The following is a 22,984-nucleotide window of genomic DNA, read 5'->3' on the forward strand; positions in this document are numbered from 1 at the left end:
ATTTCTTGAAACTGTTCTGTCTAAAAGGCAGAGCACATATGTAGAGCTTTTGCCAGGTCAGGCCCTAAGTGACTGGAGGATTTTCTGCTCCTTCGTGATGTAAAAAGATAGATTGCATTTTTCTTATAAACTGGCTTTGCAATATTACTTAAAACATAATTGAAGCAAAGCATCCTTATTCTGTTTTCTTGACTGTATTATGATTTAAAAAGCTGCTTCTCTTCCCTGTGCAAGCGTTTAGAATGGGATAGGATAGCAGCATTTAAAGAGGGTCACAGCTGTCTCTGACAATGAATAGAGTGGATCATATTAAACAGTGGCACATAATAGGCTCTTTTTCTGGAGTCCAGTCATGAGGCTTTGAAAACAAATACTGCAAACAAAACAAAGCACTTTTACAGATGTTGCCATCAAAATCTGAACAACCAGGTTCCAGCCTACAGCTGGAAAGAGTCACTGGGAACTTTGCAGTAGTTATTGTTTCTTCGCTTTTTGTGAGAGCACACCATGGAGATCTCAAAACTGAGGAAGAAGATAGTCACAGGTACTGTGACTATACTATTTGATGTTTAAGCAGCAGGGTTTTAAGTGGAGTGATGAGCAGCATGGAGTAATGCCTGTCACAGCATCCCAGAGACAGATTAGATAAATACAACTACACCAACAGTAATCACGTGGTAGAATTTCATTGTAAAAGATGATATTTTTTTTCTACTCAGCATTAATTTTTTTATTGGCTTTTATAACAATTTTTACAGTGTTTTTAGGAAGAAGTTGTTACAAAATTATCATGTGCATTATTGGCAAAAGCATCTCTGGGAACTCACTAAGTTTCTCATTGCTTGCAAGTGTGAAAATAGATTGATAAGGCTGATACAGGAACCCAAAAGGCCTTTATGGGCTTTTCATCTCTTTCTTCTCCATTCAGTTCAGCTAAAGGAGAAGAATTTCTCACTGAGATTGTTTCTTTAAGGATTGTGTGGATTGTTGCAGGACAATACTAGGTTTGTTGTAGTAGTTTCAACCAAAATGGAAGTTCAGGGGTGGTAATCAGATGGACAGATGAGAGAGAAGCAATATACACAAGGTGTGCTAGGATATCCCTCCTTGTCATACTTCACCCATGGACATGTAGGTTTTAAGATTTTCCTTTTGAAGTTGATCATAGCTTTTGTAAAGAACCCTATTCTTCCAGTGTGCTGGCAAGTAAGCTGGTACTGCAGGGGCTTCAGGAAACTGTAGGTAGCATTTGACAATGCTTGTCTTTTTGAATTCCTGTGTGGTTTCTTTATCCACAGTTACACGTTAGTTGGCCCTGCAACCATAGAGTGCTTAGCCAGCGGCAAGTGGAGTGTGAACCACCAGCAGTGCCTGGCAGTATCCTGTGATGAGCCACCCCATGTGGAAAACGCATCACCAGAGAGTGGCCACCGCCTCTTTGGTGATATAGCTTATTACTTCTGCTTGGATGGCTACAGCCTAGCTGATAACTCTCAGCTGCTTTGCAATGCAGAAGGGAAGTGGGTGCCTCCAGAGGGCAGGGAGATGCCCCACTGCATAGCTGATTTCTGTGAAAAGCCATCCACCGTCTCATACAGCATCCTGGAGTCCATTAGTAAAGCCAGGTTTGCAGCTGGCTCCATCGTGAGCTTCAAGTGCATGGAAGGCTTTGTTCTGAACACTTCGGCCAGGATCGAGTGCCTGCGAGGGGGCCAGTGGAATCCTTCTCCTTTGAGCATCCAATGCATACCTGTTCGCTGCGGAGAGCCTCCCCAGATTAGCAATGGCTATGCCAGTGGGGCCAACTACAGCTTTGGAGCAGTGGTGGCTTACAGCTGCAACAAGGGGTTCTACATCAAAGGAGAGAAGAAGCGGACCTGTGAGGCCACTGGCAACTGGAGTGGCAGTTTGCCCACATGCCACCCAGTGTCTTGTGGAGAACCACCGCAGCTTGCGAATGGCTTTCTTAAGGTACAGAGTGAGTTTTCTCATCTGCCTGGTACCATAGCAAACTGAATATGTCTTCACAATTGCCGCTGTTGGGGTTTTCTTTCTTCTGTTTTGCTCTCTTGTTAAAATTGAGGAAGCACGTGACTGAATGGAATAAGCAAAGGGAAAAATGGGTGGATTTGCAGCAGAATCGTGTCTGAAAAACATGGACACTTCCATGGGATTTCCTATCTTAAAGTGGGTTTTCAGTTAGGAGATTCAAGATGCCATATGACAACCAGTTGATTTCCTTAATGTCTTACTCTTCATTTTTTTGGTCCATGGGTGGCTTTCCAGTGCCATCTGGAGACATTTGAAGTACTGTTGCCAGTTCACAAGCCTTGCTCTTTTCACTGCTATGAAAAAAACAATGATTTGCAATAGGTAAATCACCTTGGGATAATTTCTGTCCTTTTGGTGCAAGCACACTTCTTTACTGAAGTCAGAACTTCCCTTTCCTTATCAAATTACATTGCAACAACTCCTTAAGTTAAAAATCCCCTTGTAGCAGCCCAAACCTGTAACAACTACTTAACTTGTGTTGTGCTTTGATGCACAAGGGTAATATTGTGATAAGGAAGATCAAAACCACTATTGTAAAGATATCCCTTTGAATTTTTAAAGCATTTTTCTTCTCAACATCCCCCCTCCTTCCTTAAATCTAGCCACCAGGGAATCTGCATTTGCTAAAAACTGGGGGGGGGGTGTTGCATCCCAGTTTCTACATGGGCTTCCAGCAGTAATAGCAACAATTTCTGTTCAGACTCCCACACAGATACATCCTCTAATTAATGCATATCACTCTGTGTTGTCTTCCTTAAGTAGTGTCACTCCTCCAGACATTCCTTCCAGTTAGAGACATTTTTGAGTACCTCAGTCAGAGCTCAGCCTGCAACTTTGAGGTGCTTCTCAGCTGCCTGCTCAAGACCCTGCAGCTGTATATGTGGCAATTATAAACATCTCCTAGTAGTAGTACATCTGAGGGCTCCAGCCTTGAATACATCTGTAAGCTGAAGAATCACAATAGGCCATTGCATGGCAGCTTCTCCTGACCCGTTTCTTTTCTGTCTTCCTGTCTACACATCTTTTGGCCTCATGGGTCCGGAAGGGGGAAGGCAGAAGAAATGTTTTCTAGCTTTTACTTTTTAAGCCTTGAATTTTCTGTTTTCTTTTGATGGTGCTCTCAGATTTTCTGACAGCAGAGTGCATCATTTGAGGCAAGACATTTTATGTCAGTTATTTGCATTCATTCCTTCGCAGACAGCCTTCACTGCTGTCTGGGATTCAGCTAGGGGCTAGACCTAGAGAACACAAGAAATTAAATCAGCCTCCTGTTGCCCCAATTATGCATCTTAATTTCAGACATGTCCCCATCTTATCTGTTTTGCAGGAAACAACGGGACGCTTCTTTGAGAATCAGGCAAATTATCAGTGTGAGTCTGGCTACCAGATGATTGGGAGCTCAGTGTTTATCTGCCAAGCCAATCGGCAATGGTACAGTGAATCACCTCCTTACTGTGTTCCCCTCAGCTGTGGAAAACCACCACCCATCCAGCATGGCTATTCCAAGGGAGAAACTTTTGATATGGGCTCCAAAGTTGAGTTTTTCTGTGATGAAGGCTATGAACTGATTGGAGATGTTTCTTGGACATGTCAGAAGTCTGGGAAATGGAGCAAAAAGCAAAGCCCGAAGTGTGTGCCAACAAAATGTCCAGAACCACCCTTGGCAGAAAACCAGCTGGTCTTGAGGGAAGTGACTTACCAAGTCGGTGTTGTACAGTTCTCCTGCAAGGAGGGTTATGTTTTGCATGGCTCCTCTGTACTGAAATGCTTGCCCTCCCAACAGTGGAATGATTCCTTTCCTTTCTGCAAGGTTGTACAGTGTCCTGCACCTCCATACATCCCATTTGGTGACCCCTTGACTTCATCCCTTCATTTTGGTAGCACTGTGAAATACATCTGTGTAGATGGGTTTTTGCTGAAGGGCGAGTCTACCATCAGATGCCAGGCTGATGGCTCATGGAGCTTGCCTTTGCCAGAATGCATTCCTGTGGAGTGCCCCCAACCGGAAGAAATTCAGAATGGCATTGTTGATGTGCAGGGCCTCACCTTCCTTAGCACAGCCCTCTATACATGTAAACCAGGCTTCGAACTGGTGGGAAACACAACTATCCTCTGTGGAGAAGATGGCCAGTGGCTTGGAGGAAGGCCAGCTTGCAAACCTATTCAATGCCCAAGGCCTAAGAAGATCCTCAATGGCAAATACTCATTCACAAACTTCCATTATGGGCAGACTGTTAGGTACTCTTGTGACAGAGGTTTCCAGCTGCAAGGGGAGGAAACGCTGAGATGCCTAGAGACAGGGGAGTGGAGTACAGAGGTTCCCTCCTGCAAAGCCATAAATTGCCAGCCCCCTCAGCCCATCGAGAATGGCTTTGTGGAGGGTGCAGATTATAGCTATGGGGCTATGGTCATTTATAGCTGTGTGCCAGGCTTCCAGCTGTCTGGCCTTGCCATGCAGACCTGTGAAGAATCAGGCTGGTCTAGCTCCACACCAGCCTGCCTCCCAACAGACTGTGGCCTGCCTCCTCACATTGACTTTGGGGAGTACATGCAGGTGAGACATGGGGAAAGACGTTCTGACCAGGAGAGTGTTACAGAGAGTCCCTCCCTTTCCCATATGTTACTGGCTGACAATTTGAAAGACTTCAGAAGTTCACTGAAGGAAGACAGTGCAATGCAGCTCACAACTTTCCTATTTGGAACTATCATTTTATACACATGTTACTCTGGCTACGAGCTGCTGGGAAACCCTGTTCTAGCTTGCCAAGAAGATGGGGCTTGGAATGGCACCGCCCCCACCTGCGTTTCAATAGAGTGCACCTTGTTGTCACCCCCAGAGAACGGTTTTTTACATTTCACTGAGAACACGCTTGGGAGCGCAGTGCAGTACACCTGTAAGCCAGGCTTCACACTTGTTGGCTCCGACACACGACTATGTTTGCCAAGTCGGCAGTGGAGTAACACTGCTCCATACTGCAAAGCAGTAACATGCAACTCACCTACCCAGCTTATGAATGGAAGCATAAGAGGGGAAAACTACACGTATGGGAGTGTCATCTATTACGAGTGTAATCCTGGATACCAGTTAAATGGCCCTACAGAGAGGAGGTGCCAAGAGAACCAGAAATGGGGTGGCAGTGAACCTCTTTGCATTCCTGTTTCCTGCAGCCCACCATCAGTTTTGGAGAATGGTCAGGTGACTGGAGAGGAGTACACATTCCAGAGACATACAGAGTACAGCTGCAATGAAGGTTTTGTGTTAGATGGGGACAGGAGTAGGGTCTGCCTTGCAAACGGAAGCTGGAGTGGAATTGCTCCAGTTTGCAAAGCTGTAACCTGCCCTGTGCCACTGCCCCTTCCCAATGGGAGAACTAGTGGCTCAGATTTTGGCTTTAAGAAAGAAGTGCACTATCACTGCAATGAAGGATACAGCCTGCAAGGGGTGTCTATGCTTACCTGTCAGAGTGATGGTACCTGGGATTCAGAAGCTCCACGCTGTGAGCCAGTTATTTGTGGACCTCCTGAGGACATCTCCCATGGCTTTCTGAATGGCTCAGGCTTTAGCTATGGGGAATTTGCCCAGTATGTGTGCTTCCCTGGTTATGAGCTGCATGGCAATCCTTTACGGCAATGTTTGTCCAATGGTTCCTGGAGTGGAAGCCTCCCATCTTGCCTACCCTGTCTGTGTCCTACACCACAGATTCAGAATGGGTTCGTTCTTGGTACAGATTTCAGCTGTGGGAAGAGTGCTCAGTTTCAATGCCTGGAGGGCTTCAAACTGCTAGGGCCTTCTGAAGTCACCTGTGAGGCTGCTGGCAAGTGGAGTTCTGGGTTTCCTCGCTGCGGGCAGATTTCCTGTGGCTCTCCACCCATCATCCCCAACACATTTATCAATGGGAGCAGCTCTGCGGATGAGAACACCATCATCTACACCTGCTTGACAGGTTTTGTCATGCAGGGGAGTCCAGAACTGACTTGTGTGGAGACTGGTGTCTGGAAGAAGCCATACCCAAGCTGTGAGCTGTTAAGCTGTGGCCCACCACCTTCTGTCCCAAATGCAGAGGTTCTTGGCAATACTTACACCTATGGGAGCAAAGTCCAGTACAGGTAAGAATGCTGCTGCCATTCTGTTTCCATAAAAGCTCTGAAGGAATGAAGATGGAAGGTGTGAAGATAGAAGGTTTATGCACCCTCAGTTAGTGCAAGTTTTTAAAAGACCTGGAAGAAAAGTTATGCCCTATCATGTGCTCAGATTAACAAAGCCCATGTTCCCATGCACATATAAAATATTATGTGGACCACTGTCAGAACTCCAGCAAGGTATTTCAGCCTGTTGGGCTGCACTCCTCCACCACCTTTAGTTTCCCATTCCCCTTCGTGTTCCTCTCCTCCTCCTCTGAAACACTGGTCTGGACATTCAGGTTTTCTTAGCAGGTGCCAGTAACAGTCAGTGGAGTGTGCAATTTTTCTCCCGTTTTGGCATCGCATTTATGTCTTCCTTCTGCTTCAGGTGCCTGTTGTAATACAGAAAGGCTGATCTCCCTCTTGTCCTATTTTCTGTACTGCAACACTGCACTGTCAGCAAGCATTGCTGATGTGAAGTTACTCCTTTGTCCAATATGAGAGAAGGGGGGTTTTGTTAATTTCCTGAATTGTGCACACTGCGGATCTCTTTCTCCAAGGTGAGGAATTCCTTGGCAGAAGAGGAGATGGGGTTTTGGCAGTAAAAGCAAATATTGGTACGGGACAGAACTGGGTGGGAGGTGGCATGTGGATTTATTTAACAATATCAGTCATTTCCATGCATCTTTAACAAGGTGAAGGGGGTGTTTGTGTCTGCCTTTCTACAAGTGAACCCACTTGTGCAAGCTAGTTGAGTTGCTCTTGGTGATGTACCATGTGGAACAGAATGAATCAGCCTTAAGTGTCTAAGCAAATGGCCTGTGATCAGCGTAAGGCTTGGTTTGTTCTTGAAAGAAAGTGAGATCATCTTTAGAACTGCTTGGCACTCACACACTGTTTACCTAACCAAAAGCGCTCCTTGCAAAAGGAAGGGCAGTGCAGGAACTGCACTAAAGCATTCAGTACCCTCCAAGCACTAAAGCCATCAACTCACTTTCCATTGTGGTGCTGCAGCAGCATGAAGCAACTGGAGATGAAGTCTGAAGCTTTCAGCTCTTGCAACAGGATAAGCTCAGTCCAGGCATGCTTCTTACAGGGTTGCCTTGAAATAATAGAGAAATCCTAAGATGTGCTTATGAACAACTAATGCTGAAAAATTACTGCCTGAATTCAGAATTTATGGGTTAGCTCATCCCCAGCTGTGTCTCTGTGGTCAGGACTTCATGCTGTGTTGCAGATGCCTGGAAGGCTACACAATGGTGACAGAGGTGGACGTATGCATTTGCCAGGAAGATGGACAGTGGTCTCCTCAAATTATTTCCTGTTGCCCCAGAAAGTGTCCACTGCCGGGAAATATCACCCATTTAATTGTACCTGGGGACAACTTCATTGTGAACACAAACATCACTTTGTCATGTGTAGAAGGCTATACTCTGGTGGGAGCAAGCACATCTACATGCAAGGTATAGTGTTATTTGCACTGTTTTATTTTGCCAGCTTCACTGAATTCAAGAGTCCTCCTCATGCCCTCGTTAGCTCTTAGCCCTTAATTGCACACAACAGAAAGACTTAAAGCATGTCCTGCAATATGTAATATGCTTCCTTGTTGCCCAGTAAGAGCAATTAGTTTTCCATGCATAGACTTTCAGAACTAGAAATTACTGATTTCTTCTTGCATTGAAAAATAATGCTGTCCTTTAGAAAAGCATTCCTTTTCTCACATTTCAGGGAAATATGTCCAAGATTTTAAAAAATTATGTCCAAGATTTCTGCTGTGTTTTGAGGATGGTGTGCAGAGGTCTTTTTCCCCAGAATAACAGGCAGCACACATTTTAATCCACTGTCAAGCTGCAGAAACTTGAATCCTCTGTATGTTGAAGAGCAAACATCCTCATCAGTTCTTCTAGTAACCTCTTGTCACATTACCTGTGGACAACATTGACTTAAGCTTGTAAATGGACTCTTTAAATTTAGTCAGTAAGTCTGCTCATATGAAAAAAGCTAAGCATGCATGTTTCTGCAGAATCAGTACTTCATAAGGAAAAGTTTTCTCCTTATTTTGCTGTTTCAAATATCTGTGGAAGTAGGAGTAGGTGTGTTTGATGAGCGTCTCTTCAGATACTGGACTTCCCTTAGAGAGCCTGGGAAGGCAGCTGAAGCACTTAGTCATGGTCTTAGACATTCAGCCAGGAGAGAAGTACAGAACGTAGAATCAGGAAGCTATAGTTTTCATTCTTCTCCTGATGTGTTCCCTGAGCTATTAGGTGACATTGTACAAGTGAACTTGCTTTTCCAAGCTTCTGTTTACCCATTTACTTTTTGTTCCTTCTGTCTTTTAAGTCTAAGCTGAACAATTCTGCCAAAGCTGAGCTCCAGTCTATGTTGACATCTTAAAAGTGTTACTTTAAATTACTGAGTTTTATTAAGGATTACACAGACAATACTACATTAACCACATCTGTACCCCCACAGCCATTGGGTGCTTCTACTATGATTTTCCTAACTTTTTCATTTAGATATGAATTAAGCATATAAAGTGGTGCCTTCACACTTTTACTTATATTTATTTTTCAGGAGAGTGGCATTTGGGTGCCACCATTTTCTGATGATATCTGCATTCCTGTGTCCTGTGGGACCCCAGAGACTCCAAAGCATGGATTTGTGGTTGGCGCTAAATACAATTACAAAGACGTGATTCTTTATAAATGTGATTCTGGCTATGAATTGCAAGTAAGCAAGCTCAAATCTCCACCACTTTAAACCTTTAGTTGTCATTTTCAGTTCTTGTGTGATAAATGTGAGAATGTATTATGTCTGGTCCATACTGATATATTCCCTTAACTGCCACAGAAGTTGGATATCTGCCGGTGGTGGTGTTATTGTCTGTAGAATGCTCCTGCTATGTCTGGGATAGTCTTTGAATGACTTAAGGGTATAATTGAAGCAAATATAAGCATCCTGTTCAGAGATACATGTTCAGCAGATACCTTTCAGTGTTGGTTTGGTTTTTTTAACAGAAGGTTGTTTCAGCCCTCTGCAAATACAGCATTATATATACTTGTGAGCATAAATCATGGAAGAGTTAATTTCTCAGGTATTGCTCTCTTGAACTGGTTTTCTGGTCAGAGTTAGTCTGCATTCTTCCCTTGATTTCAAAATGTCTCTATCATTATGTCTGCTGCATTGTGCCTTTCAGACTCAAAGCTCCTGATAAACTCCGCTGCCCTCAGTTCTATGACATTGCTAGATGGAAAGTGGTATTTCTTGTTTTAGTAAGACAAAGGGATTCCAGTTTGTTCAATGGCCGCTTTATTCCCTGATGGAGAAGGGAACAAAGTTCTTTTCTGACAGTTGTTTTTATTATGAGCATTGGGCTCTTATCTCCACCTGAGCTCTGGAGCAGCACTGCTGTACCATTATCAGGACTCAGGCAAGCCAATTCAGGTGTGTTTTCAAAAGCTGTAGTGAATTCAGAAATGAAAGTATGTTGCTGAGTTACAGCATGGCCTCCACGATCCCAGGTGATGGCAGAGTAGGGCAGTCATGTCCAGAGGCATGAGGTAGTGAGGTGTCTCCAGGACAGCAGCTGGCTCTTAACGCTGTGTTTTGTGAGTATCAAGCAGAATGCAGGATTATGCTTCCTTTGTACTGTCATAACACCAATAATAAATTAAAAACTTCATGCGTGTAACTAGAGAATGCTTAGGTAACAATAAATTTAATTTGCATTATGTTGCCATGTATGTAATATCACTGGGGATGGAGGGGTGAGTTGGTATTTAGACAGATAAGTAGCATTGCTGTTTCAAGTAATTTTTGTAGGTAATAAGACAGTGCTTTCATACGGTAAAAAGTCCTTCTAAGCTTTGTATTCCAGCTTCGCCCCCTAGCGTCAATCTGTCTCCCTGCTGTTGAAGAGAAGGCCTTTTTTTCCTTCAGGAAGCAAAGTGTGCTGGCTGTGATGCCATACAACACTCATGTCAAACAGCTGCCCTTGTCAATGGGTTTGCTTTGTAATGAAAGTACATTACTTCAAGGGACAAATTTATATGTTGTTCTCCATGTATTGGAACAAAATAAGAAATAAATCCTGGGTTATTTTATCCTATAAAGCCTGTACGTAAGAAAGAAATAACATTATTTATAAGAAAATTTAAAGAATGAGTGTTTGGGATGTGGACAAAATCAGCACATTAAATTTATAAAACACTTTTGTTGAGAAAAATACTAGTTAGATTTTCTATGAGTGAGTCCTGGAAGGAGAAAATTTGTTGTTGTTACACATTCCTGGGAACAAGAATGGTAAAACTGACAACAAAGGGGATACTCCAGGGAGAAGGGCAAGATAACTGACTACCTGGCCCCACAAATTTTTGGTTTATAAGTAATACCCATCACTTTGCAGGAAGGAGTTCTGCCCTAAATTCTGCTAGTAGACTTGCTCCACAGCATTTAACTATCTCTTTATGTGGGTTGCACATGGTGGGAAAACGTCCTGGCCTTGCTGGATACTAGAGCTGATGCAAGAAACAAGTTGACTAAGTAAAGTTGTTCTTCAAGAGTTTTCTTCTTTTTCACAGGGTGATGCAGAACGGACTTGCCGAGAAGACAAGCTTTGGAGTGGCACAGTGCCAGTGTGCAGAAGTATGTTCCATCTGAGTTTATTACTTAATGTTGATCAAGGGTGATTTTACACAACAGAAAACACTAATATTCATTTTGCTTTGTAACTCATACTGTCTGCATTTGCCTAAAAATTTTTTGTAAGTGCCACTGATAACAGCCTGGAAGAGTTGCAGAATTGCTGGTGTGTGCCAGTAATAGTGTAAAGGAAATCACTACGCCATTCCGCCTTGCTTCTGTATCCCTAAGAAAGCTGTGCAGACAGCTTCCAAGTTTAAATAGTTCTGACACCTGAGGTCATGATTTCTGGGGTTACTGAGGACCTCTGAACACGTTAGTTGCCAGGAATCACAGGTACTTAGCATCCTTGAACGTTAACTCTGTGGATACTCATTCTCAAAGGTACTTCACTTCTGCAAGATGTCTGATGCCTACTGACTGCAGTGCCGAAATAGGAGTTGTCTGTATGACTACATACATGGACTTCAGCTGTTGGCTATAAGTGGCAACAGTGGAATTTCTGAGGCTTCCTGCCAGCACAGCTGCAACAGATTTTGTCTTTTAGCAGGAACTGAAAGCACCAAGCATGATACTGTTCTGCTACTTAGGGGCAAATATCTGGGAATGCCCAAATAAACGCTGTATACTTTCCTTGTTTCTCAGAGTAAAACCTGTGGAGGATCTGTGGACAGGCCAGGCCATATGCATTATGTCTGACTGCAACATACTCTTTACTTTATAGGAGTATCATGTGGACCCCCGGACATGATAGAAAATGGATCTGTTCAGGTAGAGGAGTTCCTGTTCGGCAGTGAGGTTTTTTACAGCTGTGACCCTGGATTTGAGCTGCAGGGACCAAGCCGAAGGATTTGCCACGTTGACAAGAAGTGGAGCCCCTCCGCCCCTTCATGCATGCGTAAGTAGCAAGCAGAGCAACATGGTGGCAGTTTTCCAAGAGAGCAGGGGAACAAACTGAGAGAGTGTTTTTGCTGGCTTCCTCCCAGTCTCCCCCTCCAGCTGGAGGGCTGTAACAGGAGGAGCCAGAGGAAAAGCCAGCAGAGAAGTTCTCACTGGCAGTTCCTCTCTGATCTGAAGGGAGCTCCTTTTGGCACATTAAAATGGCACAAGTTTAGAGTTGTGCTCAGGTCAGTAGGGGAGGAGTGTGGCCTGCTGTATTTGATTTGCCTTGCATTGTGGTGTGCAGGGCCTTGGACATCATGTGCTGAGATGGCTCATCTCTGCCATGCCAAGGCTAATACATCCAGGCCGCTCTGTATGTCTGGAGATCAAGACTCTGCTCCCTAGGATCAAATCTTGGCTCACTGTGCAGGAGAAGGTGATTAATTGTGGGAGCATAGAAAGAAGGATTTATAACTTACTTCATACAGCTTATAAATAAAATGCTAAGATTTTATAGTCTCTACCAGTAAGTCATTTCCCATCTTCTCATGGTGATGTCATAGTCCTACTTCTTGTATTCTTCTCTCTCACCTTTGACCAATTTGCCTGGTCTCCACAGTAAGTGTGGGACAGGGGGCAAGATCCTTCTTAACTATGGTCATTTTTCTTGGGGACATCTTGAGATCACCTTCTACTGTACAGGGAGCAACGGAGACTGCAGATGTACCCTCTGGCCTGCTCAGAAGAAATATTCTGGATCGCTCTGATTAAACACACCTCATAGCTTACAACACCACCAGATATGTTTGGGCCCATTCTCTCTCAGGTATCTGCAGCCTGAACTCTAGGAGAGAGGACAGGCAAGGCATTGTATAACCATTCTCCATATAATATTTCACAGCTTTTCTTCCCATCTTTCCATTAATTCAGTGTGTGAACAGAGCTGTCAGGCAGTGTGTAACACATAGACAGAATGGCCTTCATTGTCTGTATAAAACCAAAATGTTTTCTCCTCTCCTAGGAATTACTTGTGGGCTGCATCCCTCAATAGAAAAAGCAGAGGTCATTTCTACAGGAAGCACATACAGAAGTAATGTAACCTTTGTGTGCAACTCTGGATACCATCTTGTTGGACCTCAGAATATCACATGTCTTGCCAATGGGAGCTGGAGTAAACCCTTGCCATTGTGTGAAGGTAACTGTTTGGTTTCACGGCCTGGCAGATTCCGATCTGTGATAAGCAATAGCTCCTCACTTAGGCATGCGTATCATATGATCCAGGCATTGAGCTGCTTTTGGGAAACAATTCTGTAATGTGCATTAAAAATGGTGCCTGAAAAATGAAACGTGTCACAAGGAGCACTGCCTGTTACCAAGCCAGAAAGAGCTTAGACATCATTTTTCCTAAAGTTTTAATCTGCACTTTAACAAACTTAAGAAGAGGTTACTTACCATCTCAGAAAATCAAACCCCTAACAAAAGGTGATGGACTGTGAGGACAAGTGACTTTTCTCCCAGCAGCCTTCTGTAGTCAATTAAGTCTATATTCTTTTTCTGAACTTTGGGACCCAAGGACAGTATCAACAGCTCAGCCTTTAATCTCCACACTCTTCACATGAACAAACACCATGAATGCACAATATGTACCATTTTGCAAATCACTGCTTTGAGATGCTGCCTCAGTTGGTCCTGTTACTCACGTCACAAAGCAGAATGAGTGCCGAGCAAGAACTGTCTGTGTCATATGGATTGGGTAGTAGTGGGTGGAAGCAAGGCTGTCAACACAAAAACAGAACAAAAACTTAAGACCCCAAGTTTGAACAGATAGTCAGTATTGTTGGATGACTCTGTCCAAAATATAAAGCATATAGAATCTTACTAAACTGCAGTATCATTAAGTACGAATATTCTCCATACCTGGCCTCTTTGCCATGAAAATACAAAGTCTGAGCTTCACGCTTTTCTTTTCCTCTTAGAAACACACTAGTTCATTTCTTGCCCATTGCACTTCCTTTCAAGCTATTCTTGTCCTTGCTGCGTATACCTCAGGTCTCCCAAGCTAGACTCTAGACCCAGCGTCCTGCTTCTTTTCATAGTTGCTCCTGGCATTCTTACATGGAGCTGACATGCCAATGTCTCCACACCCAGCCGTGCACACAGGTTCAGAGAGGACAGCATGCTGTGATAGCTTCACCGAAGTAAGACAGATAATGATCTTCTGCTCAAGGCAGGTGTTAGGTTCCTGTCACCAGAGCCATGAAAACTGCGTGAGGGCTAGGGACCATCAGATGCAGTGTTGGGCAACCACACAATACACAGATCACTGCGCACTACAGTGGTGTAATGCTTTGCAGACCTTATAGGCGCAACCTGGAAAGTTGATAGGGGACATCTGCATCAGAGAAGAGGTCTGTAGTACCTAGCCAGGCACCTAAGAAAAGTCGCACACTGGCAGTGCTGAACAGATGTCAAGAAGACCATCTTGAACAAGGTTGAGCACAGACACTTCACCAGTTCCTCTCTTCCTCTTGCCTGTGTGTCTGATAGTTTGATCTTCAGACCATTACACAGGCCACCTAGTAAAATAAAATGGAAAATGGGATGCAGAACAGTCTCTTGTGTAGCAGTGGTAACCCAGCTTGGACTGTCTGCCTGCTGGCTTCAGAAACACAGCTAAGAATCTTCAGGGGAGCAATTAGTTAAGTGTTGGCATCTTGCACCAAACCCATCCTGCATCTTATCTGGTATTTCTAGTCAGGTGAAAAGGAAGGTGCAAAGAGCTGCAAGTTTCTGGGGTGTCTCTCAATGGCAAGAACGAACCATTTCCATGTTCTGCCCCAGTATGAAGTAATAAATGTGTTCTCTCCTCCCCAGCACTGCCACATTTTGCTGACCTGAAAAACATGCAGCTGTGGCTTTTCTTCATCACTGGGAGGAGCTCCTTCCCTAGCTGGGCTATTTGCTTCCCAGGGCTACTGAACTCTCCCTCAATGCGCTTCATGATTTATTAGTCTGTGGTTGTTACTTTAAAAATACTGTGTGAGTAATTCAGGAATTGTTGGAAGTCCAGCTCTAATATCAAGCTGAATTAATGAGAGCTCTTCCTTTGCAGAAACCAGATGCAAAGTTCCAGTTTCCTTGCTGAATGGGAAGGCAATTTATGAAAACAATACAGTCGGCAGTACAATAGCATATTTCTGTGAGAGGGGATACAGCTTGGAAGGGGAGCCTGCAGCAGAGTGCACAAGAGATGGAAGATGGAATAATCCCTTGCCTCTCTGTAAACGTGTGTGTTTGCTTTGTATTGAAAAAGTGGTCTCAATTTGTAAGCACTAAAGGCTACACTGCTCTTCATTTAAACTGACAGTAAACGAGAGCAAGTTCTGCAGATCTTTGTGGAAATGTCCTATAATTTTCTTCTGGGGTGGCCATGAGCAGAATTTGTCACTTGTAGTTTAAAAAATTGGTTTGGCCTACTTTGGGACATTTGTTGGTGTGAATCCCCTTTTACAGAGGAACAAAGGGAGCAGTTACTGAGACATGTGAAAGCATTAACTTTTCTGAGTATATTTTATTGACAGTAAAAGAATGAGCTGTGTTCTGCGTAGCTCCCTTTAGTTGGAAAGCTGACATAAAATGGAGTCAATTGTAGTCAACCACTTGTTGTACGAGCAGCAGGTGAGAGAAAAATTAGGAGCAGAAGGCAAAAGGGAGACCTTATTGTTGTCTACAATTGACTATTGGGAGAATCAAACTTTTTATTATTATTATTATTTGATCACCCAAATCTCATAATTTTACATAAAATTACAAATTGGACTTGTGTGCAGCATCCATTTCTGTTGGTTTTCATATGATTTGATTTTGAAATTTGCAGAAACTATTCTAAAGTGTTCTCTTCCCTGCTTCCATCCCTTTTTTGTCCCTCTTCTTTTCCCTCACACCCTTTCTTTGAACAGCAAACCCTTGTCCTGTGCCTTTCATAATCCCAGAGAATGCCCTTCTGTCTGAGGTGGATTTTTATGTTGGTCAGAACATATCCATCAGGTGCAGGGAAGGCTACCAGCTGAAAGGGCAGTCTGTGATCACCTGTAATGCTGATGAGACCTGGACTCCAGCAACAGCTAAGTGTGAAAGTAAGTACATGAGGTGCAGTTCTGGAGAGGCTTGGTACTTTCCAGAGGTTTGGTGACCACAGCTGTATCACACAGGAGTGTGACAGCACAGACATGTCAGCAGAGCTCTCCACCTAGATGCAGTTATTCTGGAAGAAGAGAGCTTTTGTCTGCTATTGCCGTTTGGAGAGGTGGGTCACTCCAAGAGATTCAGGCACATAAAGCTGACCTAAGAAGCTCTACAGAAGAGCTGTTTGTTTGTTCTTTCTTACGGAGTTGTTTCTTCAAAAGGATCCAGAATATGTCTATGTGGGTTGGTGCCCCAAGAGCATTCATCCTACTATCTATTAGGCCCTACTGTAATTTTCTTCTCAATTTACCTTTTGCAAGCACTGGAGCTGGGATTGGTTGTTGGATAACCTAAATATCCTGAGAATTATTCCTGTGAGATTATGGGTGATGAGACAAGAGTTGTAGGGAGAGGTGCTGCCTTTTATTGTATTTATTGACACTGACAGAAGGCATAGTGTCCTTTTGCAGGCATGTCTGAAAGCTTTTTGGCTTCTTGCAAGCAATATTGTTTAGTTCAGACAATGATATCATCTCACTCTACAAACCCAGTCTCATGTATATCCTGGGATCATCTGAAAGTTTCTGGTCTATATGGTGGATACAGCCATTGTTGAGTTACTTAAACCCACTGTTCCTGGCCAACTCTCTGCTCACTGGGTGTACATACAGGTTTTCCCTGTGAGTATCTGCACCATGAAGAAGTCCTACTTACTGATTTCCCATCACAGGTTTCTCTCTGGCACGTCCCAGGTCTTTTGTGCAAAGCGCTGTGTCTAGGGTTAGAAACTGTATCATGTAGGCATTGCAGCTCAGCAACCTCTTGGTGATTTCTCTTTGTTTAGAGATATCTTGCGGCCCCCCAGCTCACATAGAGAATGCTCTGGTTCGTGGTAGCTTCTATCAGTATGGAGACATGATCACCTATTCATGCTACAGTGGGTACATGCTGGAGGGGCCACTGCGGAGTATTTGCTTAGAAAATGGAACATGGACAACACCACCTACCTGCAAAGGTAAGTCTTTTAATGAACAGAAGCATATCTTAACTTGAACGGAGGTGTCATCCTAGCTGCAATAAAAATGACAGTGAAATTTTTGCTAGTTCCAGTGCAGTCATGGTTTCACCCAAGGCATTTAAATTGCAGGCTGTTGCTTCATTTCCAGGTGAAAGAGAGGGCTTCTACAGTTTTTCTCTTTAGTTCTTGATAATCTTACAGTTTCTTTCACTACAATGTTGTATCCCACACCTAAGATCCTCTCTCCTCACATCTTTTGTGAGAAAGTGACGGAACCAGTCATCTTTCTGACATGCTAAGCTGTTTCAGATAAGCACTACCAGTCAGTTTTTCACAAAGATCAAGCACTGCCAAAAACAAAAGTAAGAGATCCAATGAGTGCTTAGTCTCTCACTGTGTTTAGAGCTTTGCAGCTCCTGCAAATTGTTTTGCAATAAAATACTTAAGGATAGGTTGATAGAGCTCACTAAATAATACACAGTAAGTACTGCAGAAAATTCATGTGTTTAACCAAATATCAAAGACGAAGTCTAACCTTGCGACCCTTGGCATACCAGCAGGAAAATGTCACTTTTTGGTTTGTTGAGCTAAAAAAATCATTTGTTTAAATTACCCAGAAGGGCTTATCTGCAGAACGCTGTCAAACACATGTCCTGTTTGCAACACCATGGAATCTACTGGGACTGTTCAGAGGAAAAAGTATGAGGGAAAATTATTTCAAAAAATGACGTGATAAGGTGGACAAATGATCAGGGTGTAGTGCAGGAAAACAAAGCAGAATAACCTGCCTTTTGGTGTATTAAGGGAGAGGAATAACAATTCCGCCCCCTCTTCTCACCTAAAAGGGGAACTAGAAAGGACTAAAGATGTTTCTGAGAGGACTGACCTGTGTTTTCGTGACACATGTCAAAATAATCTTTCAAAACTGCTTTATAATTCATTTGAGGGATTTGCCTAACAAAAGGCCTACAGGACCCAAGCCTTTGTGGTCTACATCAGAAGCAACATGAAAGCACTTTTTGTAATGACTCATGCTGCATTTCTTGGTTTTGGCTCTGTGAGTTGATTATTAATGTGTCCTAAGCCTGCTTGAAATGTTCTGGCCTGGTTGAACAGGTTAGTTAACGTAAATATTATAATTAAAAAGCAGACTTCGTTAGCTGCTTTGGGAGAGCTCTCACCACAGCTGCACTTGCCTGAATCACTGCTGGTTAGAGGTTGCAGGCCAGATTCTGATCTGAGTTTCAGGGGCGAGAAGTATTAGCCTGGATCTGCTTGCTGATCATAAACACCTGCAGGACCCAGCAGGCTGCACAGATGCACACAGCTTGTGTGACCCCAATTTTTTCTCTCTGAAATGCTCTAAAATCTGTGTTGTCTATTCACCCTCTGTCCCTGTCTTGCTGACTGGGAGTGGTCAGTGTGGAGCTGCCAACCAAAAAGTTCATAACCCATCAGGAAATAAGAGCAGTATGAGAGGGTGTCTGAAGCACGGAGAAAATCGTTCACTTGCAACCACAGGAAAGCTTTTGGCAAAGCTGAGAACAGATATCAGAAATTATTTTTTTCCCCTTCTTACCCATGTTTATCTTGCAGCAGTGTAATGCTTTTGTGTCCTGTGGAGATAACTCTCAGACATGGATTTACAAAGGGATCTCAAAGATTAAGATTGATACCGTCCATGTGAGATCTGCTACCACTAACTGAAGTCACAGTTAATGGTTCCCTTTCTCTCCCCAGCACATCAGGACTGCATTTGCCCTGCTTGCTTTTACAATAGCAAAAAAAGAGAATGCGATCCCAGCCTAACTTCCTGCCCCAAGCCTTTCTCTGGTCTTGTCTGTCAAGTGAAGAATAATCCCCACAGCTACAGACACAGAGTCTCTGCCTGCCTAAATTGGTGTATAACAAGTGCACACCTAGGGATGATACTGTCTTACTCATTCAGTTTCACAACCAGGGCCTGGGCAGAAATCCAGGAAAAACCTATCTATGCTTGAGATCCTGGATCACTGAGCAGGATGGAGTTGCCATCCAAAGCAATTTCTGTAACTCATTAAATATCTGCATCTTCTCCATTGACCAAGAGGGAGAAAATACATTTCAGAGACCACTTTTCATGGGCTTTGAATTTATTGTGGGATATCATTTATACACAAACCTCCTACCTCCCATCCCACTATACATTCATGGGATATTGTTTAAGTGGCATGGATCACACAAAGCTTTAAATGCTTTTTGATTCGAGTTTCATAGTTTGTCATTGAACAAAGGAATGATTGGCACACTGTTCTACTTTAGTCAACACCCAGAGACAAGCTGTCTGCATAGTCATAGATACCTTTACAACAAAAATTGTTCAAAATACCTGTTAAAGTATTGCAACTTCTGTGAACCAGCCAGGGCCTAAGGTCTCTTCCCATTCTCATTATCAGCTGACATTTGATGGGAAGGGTTTTGGGATTGAAAACTAAAATGACAAAAGCTTTGGCCTCATTTCAACAGACTCCAAGCTGGAGCTTGCATCTTGGCATGGCTTAGCTGCAAGAGTGACTCAAGTTTGCTTCTATCAGGGGAAGATTTGCATTCTTTCCAATGTGGAGCTTGGGTCTGAATAGTGTTTCAGTGTGCTAAACCACTGTTTCTATTTAATGCTAACATTGAACAAGATCTGAAACACTTAAAGCCTAAGCTTATATTATTGCTCACCTAGTAACTAATAAAAGATAGGATGCAATTAACAGTTCAGACTGAGTTTCCTGAGGTTACTCTGTGTTCATAACTACCACTAATTAGAAGTTAGCCTGATTACTTATTTGTTCTGTAGTATCATCTTGAAGCCACAATTTTTGTTCTTCTGTATATATGTACACCAATATGACAAGAATTGTACTTCCTCCAATGATCTTTAAGTCTAACATGTTTGTAGTTAGCTTGCCATTGATTTTGTAAAGTAGTCCTGGATGTATTAGCCAAGATACGGTGTAATGTCATAGAAATGATGATGAAGTCCAAAGCCCGTCCAGTCCAGGCAAGATATTGGGCTAGCATGACAGAGTCCACTTCAAATTCCCCACTTTTATGATCAGGTGCTTATTAACAGGTGTGTGAGCCAAGGAGTACCAGTCAGCAGGAATGCGAAGTGAGGTTTATAATCACACTTTGGGTTTCATGGGTAAACACTTCAGTGTGCCACTGCTGCACCTTTGTTGGTCACTCCTCATTATGTGGGATGATAGTGCAATAAAAATTGCTTGTTCTACCACAGTGTTTAATCCTACTTTCAACAAATCCTGTATTATGCATTACCTTAGTGTTTCCTACCAAGGTTAGAAGGAAGCTTGATTTTTATTTTAAAGTTAATTTAGAAGAGAGGAAAAAAAAAGGGTAATAGTTTTCATTTGGGGTAGGGTCTTTTTGTTTTGGTTTGGTTGGTTGGTTGGTTGTTGGGTTTGTTTTTGTTTTGGTGTTTTGTTTTGTTCTGTTTTTTCACAAGAATGAGTCAGGAAGAGCAGTTAAAGCATGGTGTCAGCCTTGAAACATTGTCCAAATAATTTTCCCAACCATCCTAGAAACTTCTGAGTTTTGATTCTTGCCATGGACAATTTTTGATTGTCTTAATGGTTCCCACACTCTTGCTCACAGTACCTAGTTAGAGCCAGAAAACAATGCAGCCCTTGAAATCAAAGTCAGGTTATGTTTCTGAACTTCACTACATTTCTTCGTTCTACTCTAAACTCTACAACTGCAGACATCTGTACAAGACCCTGAATTACTAAGCTTCTAATTAACTGTCTTGAGTTTGTCATTCTTTTTTTTTTTTAGCTGTGTGTCGGTTCCCATGTCAGAATGGTGGTGTCTGTGAGCGACCAAATGCCTGCTCATGTCCAGATGGCTGGATGGGTCGTCTCTGTGAAGAGCGTATGTATATCATACCTAAGTGTAATTTTAAGGATGTTGTAGGTAAGACAAGTGAATTTACTGCAGTGAACCGGGTGGGAAAATTAAAGGCATAAGAGCCAAAACCATAAAAATCATTACTTTATTCTGCTTGACAAATTAGAGATAATAGGAAGGACTAACTGATTGCTTGTTTCTAGACAAATAACCATCCCCTGACATCTCCAAACCAAAACAAACACTTTTTTGATTGATGCGATTTTGTTTGTGAGTGCTCTTTCACTATGATTGAAGAACAGCCTATTTCAGTTCTCCAAAGTCTGTTTCTAATAGCAATACATGATTTTGGGGAAAGAACAGGGGTTAGAACAGAAGAGATGTGAGTGGTTTGTTGGTGGCTGCATTTGTTTCTTGGGCTTCCTTTTTTATCAGTCTGTGATTATGAACCTAATCAATTCATGTTCAAATAATAAAACTGTCACCTTTTCCATGCTGTCCTTCCTGACCTGTGTACCTGTACCCCCCACATTCTGTATTGGCTTTTCCTGGCCTGGATCTCCGAGTAGTTAGAGAACTGGATCTATTCTGGTTGAAAAGAGCCAAATCTGACTCTTGGTCTGTCAGATATTCCCTGGGTGACATTGGGGATGCCAGTTTGTGCCTTATTTCCCATTTTCTTCATGATGATCTTAGCACAAGGAATTTGGGAGAGCTAACCCTTTCATTCTGGTGTAGTGGCTGCACGAGAAGCCTTGTTACTGTACACATAATTAGGCATGGGTTTATGTGGATAGAAAAGGAAAAGTGCCTTTACTGTGTTTAGTACTCAGTATGGCCCTGACATAAAGCTTTAGTGTGTCCAGGCACACCTGCAGCTGAGGTGGTGTCATTGTCACTGCCTCTGAGTGTACACGGAGACTTGCAAAAAGATGTGGCACCTCCTCCTGTAGTTCATGGAGAGGAATCAAGCATTTGCTAGGCAGGTGTATCACATCTTAAAACAGTCCTCTGAATCTACCTCTGCAGCTTTCAGGTCTTCCCCGTGGCAATGTCAGTTCCACGTGGCACAAATTAGCTGTAGGTACAGAATGAGGAGAAGAGGTTCAGCAAGTTTTGTCCTTCTGCATTTACAGAAACTCCAGCTATGTGGTGCATTCACATGGCCCCTTGTTCGCTGTCCCTATGTCTGTCAGTTACACCATAGCCAGACATGCAGACTCAGCCCTGTATGTTTCACAGTTTCAGCAGAAGAGGACTGAGCCCTGTGTCTGGCAGAATTGTGTTTGGCATGCCATAATTGATTTCCTTACCTTACCATTAATAATGATATTTAATGCATTCTTCAGGACCAGAGGACAAATTTTATGCACCCAGTCATTTTGATCTGTTATCCCAATTCAGATTCTGTTTTCCTGTATGGGGAAAATGAACAGGCAGCTGACTAGCCAGATCACACTTCATGCAGATACAGGCACTAGCTCTCCTTTTTTTTTTTCTTTTTTCTTTACTTTGGCATAGGTACTGAGGAGAGGTGAAAAGGATTCCCACAATTGGTTAGTGCCACCTCAGTTTTGCAGCATTGCTTGTCAAGCAAGATGCATTGCTGAGAAAAGATAGGTTTAGTTGTTGGAGTTGAGGGCCTGTTCTGGAAGTCAAAGGGATTTTTGAGTGCTAGCACTGAGCACTGATCTGTAAAGATCAGGCCACAGGTGGGGCCACAGAGCTCTGACAGAATTCAGTCACCTTGTAGTTCACAGTACATTTCACAGATAACAAAATAGATTGATCTTCCTGAGAGAAGCCTGACCACTCTAAAAAACATGCAGAGCGCTGATAGTATAATGATACAGATGAGTAATTCTTGGTGGTATGGGTTAGTCCTGTGAGCTCCATGGAAGTTCACTACTCTTTTCTTATCCAGGCTGACTGCAGCTGCTCAGTTTGACCTCTGCTGTGCAGTGGAAGAAGAACCTCTGCATTGGTTCTCTGCAGCCCACATCCACACTCCCAGTACAAAACTCCACTGGAAGTGTCACTCAAGGGTCCAAATTAGAGACCCAGCTCAACTCTTGCTCTTATTAGAGCATGTTCACACAAGTACTTCATTCAGTTAGGGTAGTGGAGGTGGTAGTTTTGTGAAGGTACTTAAGTCATGAACAGTGTGCACATCGGACAATTTCACAC

The 22,984-nt window shown here is 43.1% G+C and overlaps 1 protein-coding gene across 3 annotated transcripts in view; it reads left to right on the forward strand.

Annotated features, from left to right (window-relative positions):
- Positions 1-22,984, forward strand: part of SVEP1 (sushi, von Willebrand factor type A, EGF and pentraxin domain containing 1) — a 127,858-nt gene that overhangs the window by 96,249 nt on the left and 8,625 nt on the right. For all 3 annotated transcript variants that reach the window (XM_075021205.1, XM_075021206.1, XM_075021207.1), the window contains 11 exons: positions 1,299-1,971; positions 3,380-6,159; positions 7,412-7,637; positions 8,749-8,904; positions 10,755-10,818; positions 11,540-11,713; positions 12,719-12,892; positions 14,810-14,983; positions 15,657-15,833; positions 16,727-16,897; positions 20,726-20,821. In XM_075021205.1, coding sequence (XP_074877306.1) covers positions 1,299-1,971; positions 3,380-6,159; positions 7,412-7,637; positions 8,749-8,904; positions 10,755-10,818; positions 11,540-11,713; positions 12,719-12,892; positions 14,810-14,983; positions 15,657-15,833; positions 16,727-16,897; positions 20,726-20,821 — 4,865 coding nt within the window. The remainder of the gene's footprint in view (positions 1-1,298; positions 1,972-3,379; positions 6,160-7,411; positions 7,638-8,748; positions 8,905-10,754; positions 10,819-11,539; positions 11,714-12,718; positions 12,893-14,809; positions 14,984-15,656; positions 15,834-16,726; positions 16,898-20,725; positions 20,822-22,984) is intronic.

This window comes from Buteo buteo, chromosome Z, assembly GCF_964188355.1.
Source record: "Buteo buteo chromosome Z, bButBut1.hap1.1, whole genome shotgun sequence".
Classification (NCBI taxonomy): domain Eukaryota; kingdom Metazoa; phylum Chordata; class Aves; order Accipitriformes; family Accipitridae; genus Buteo; species Buteo buteo.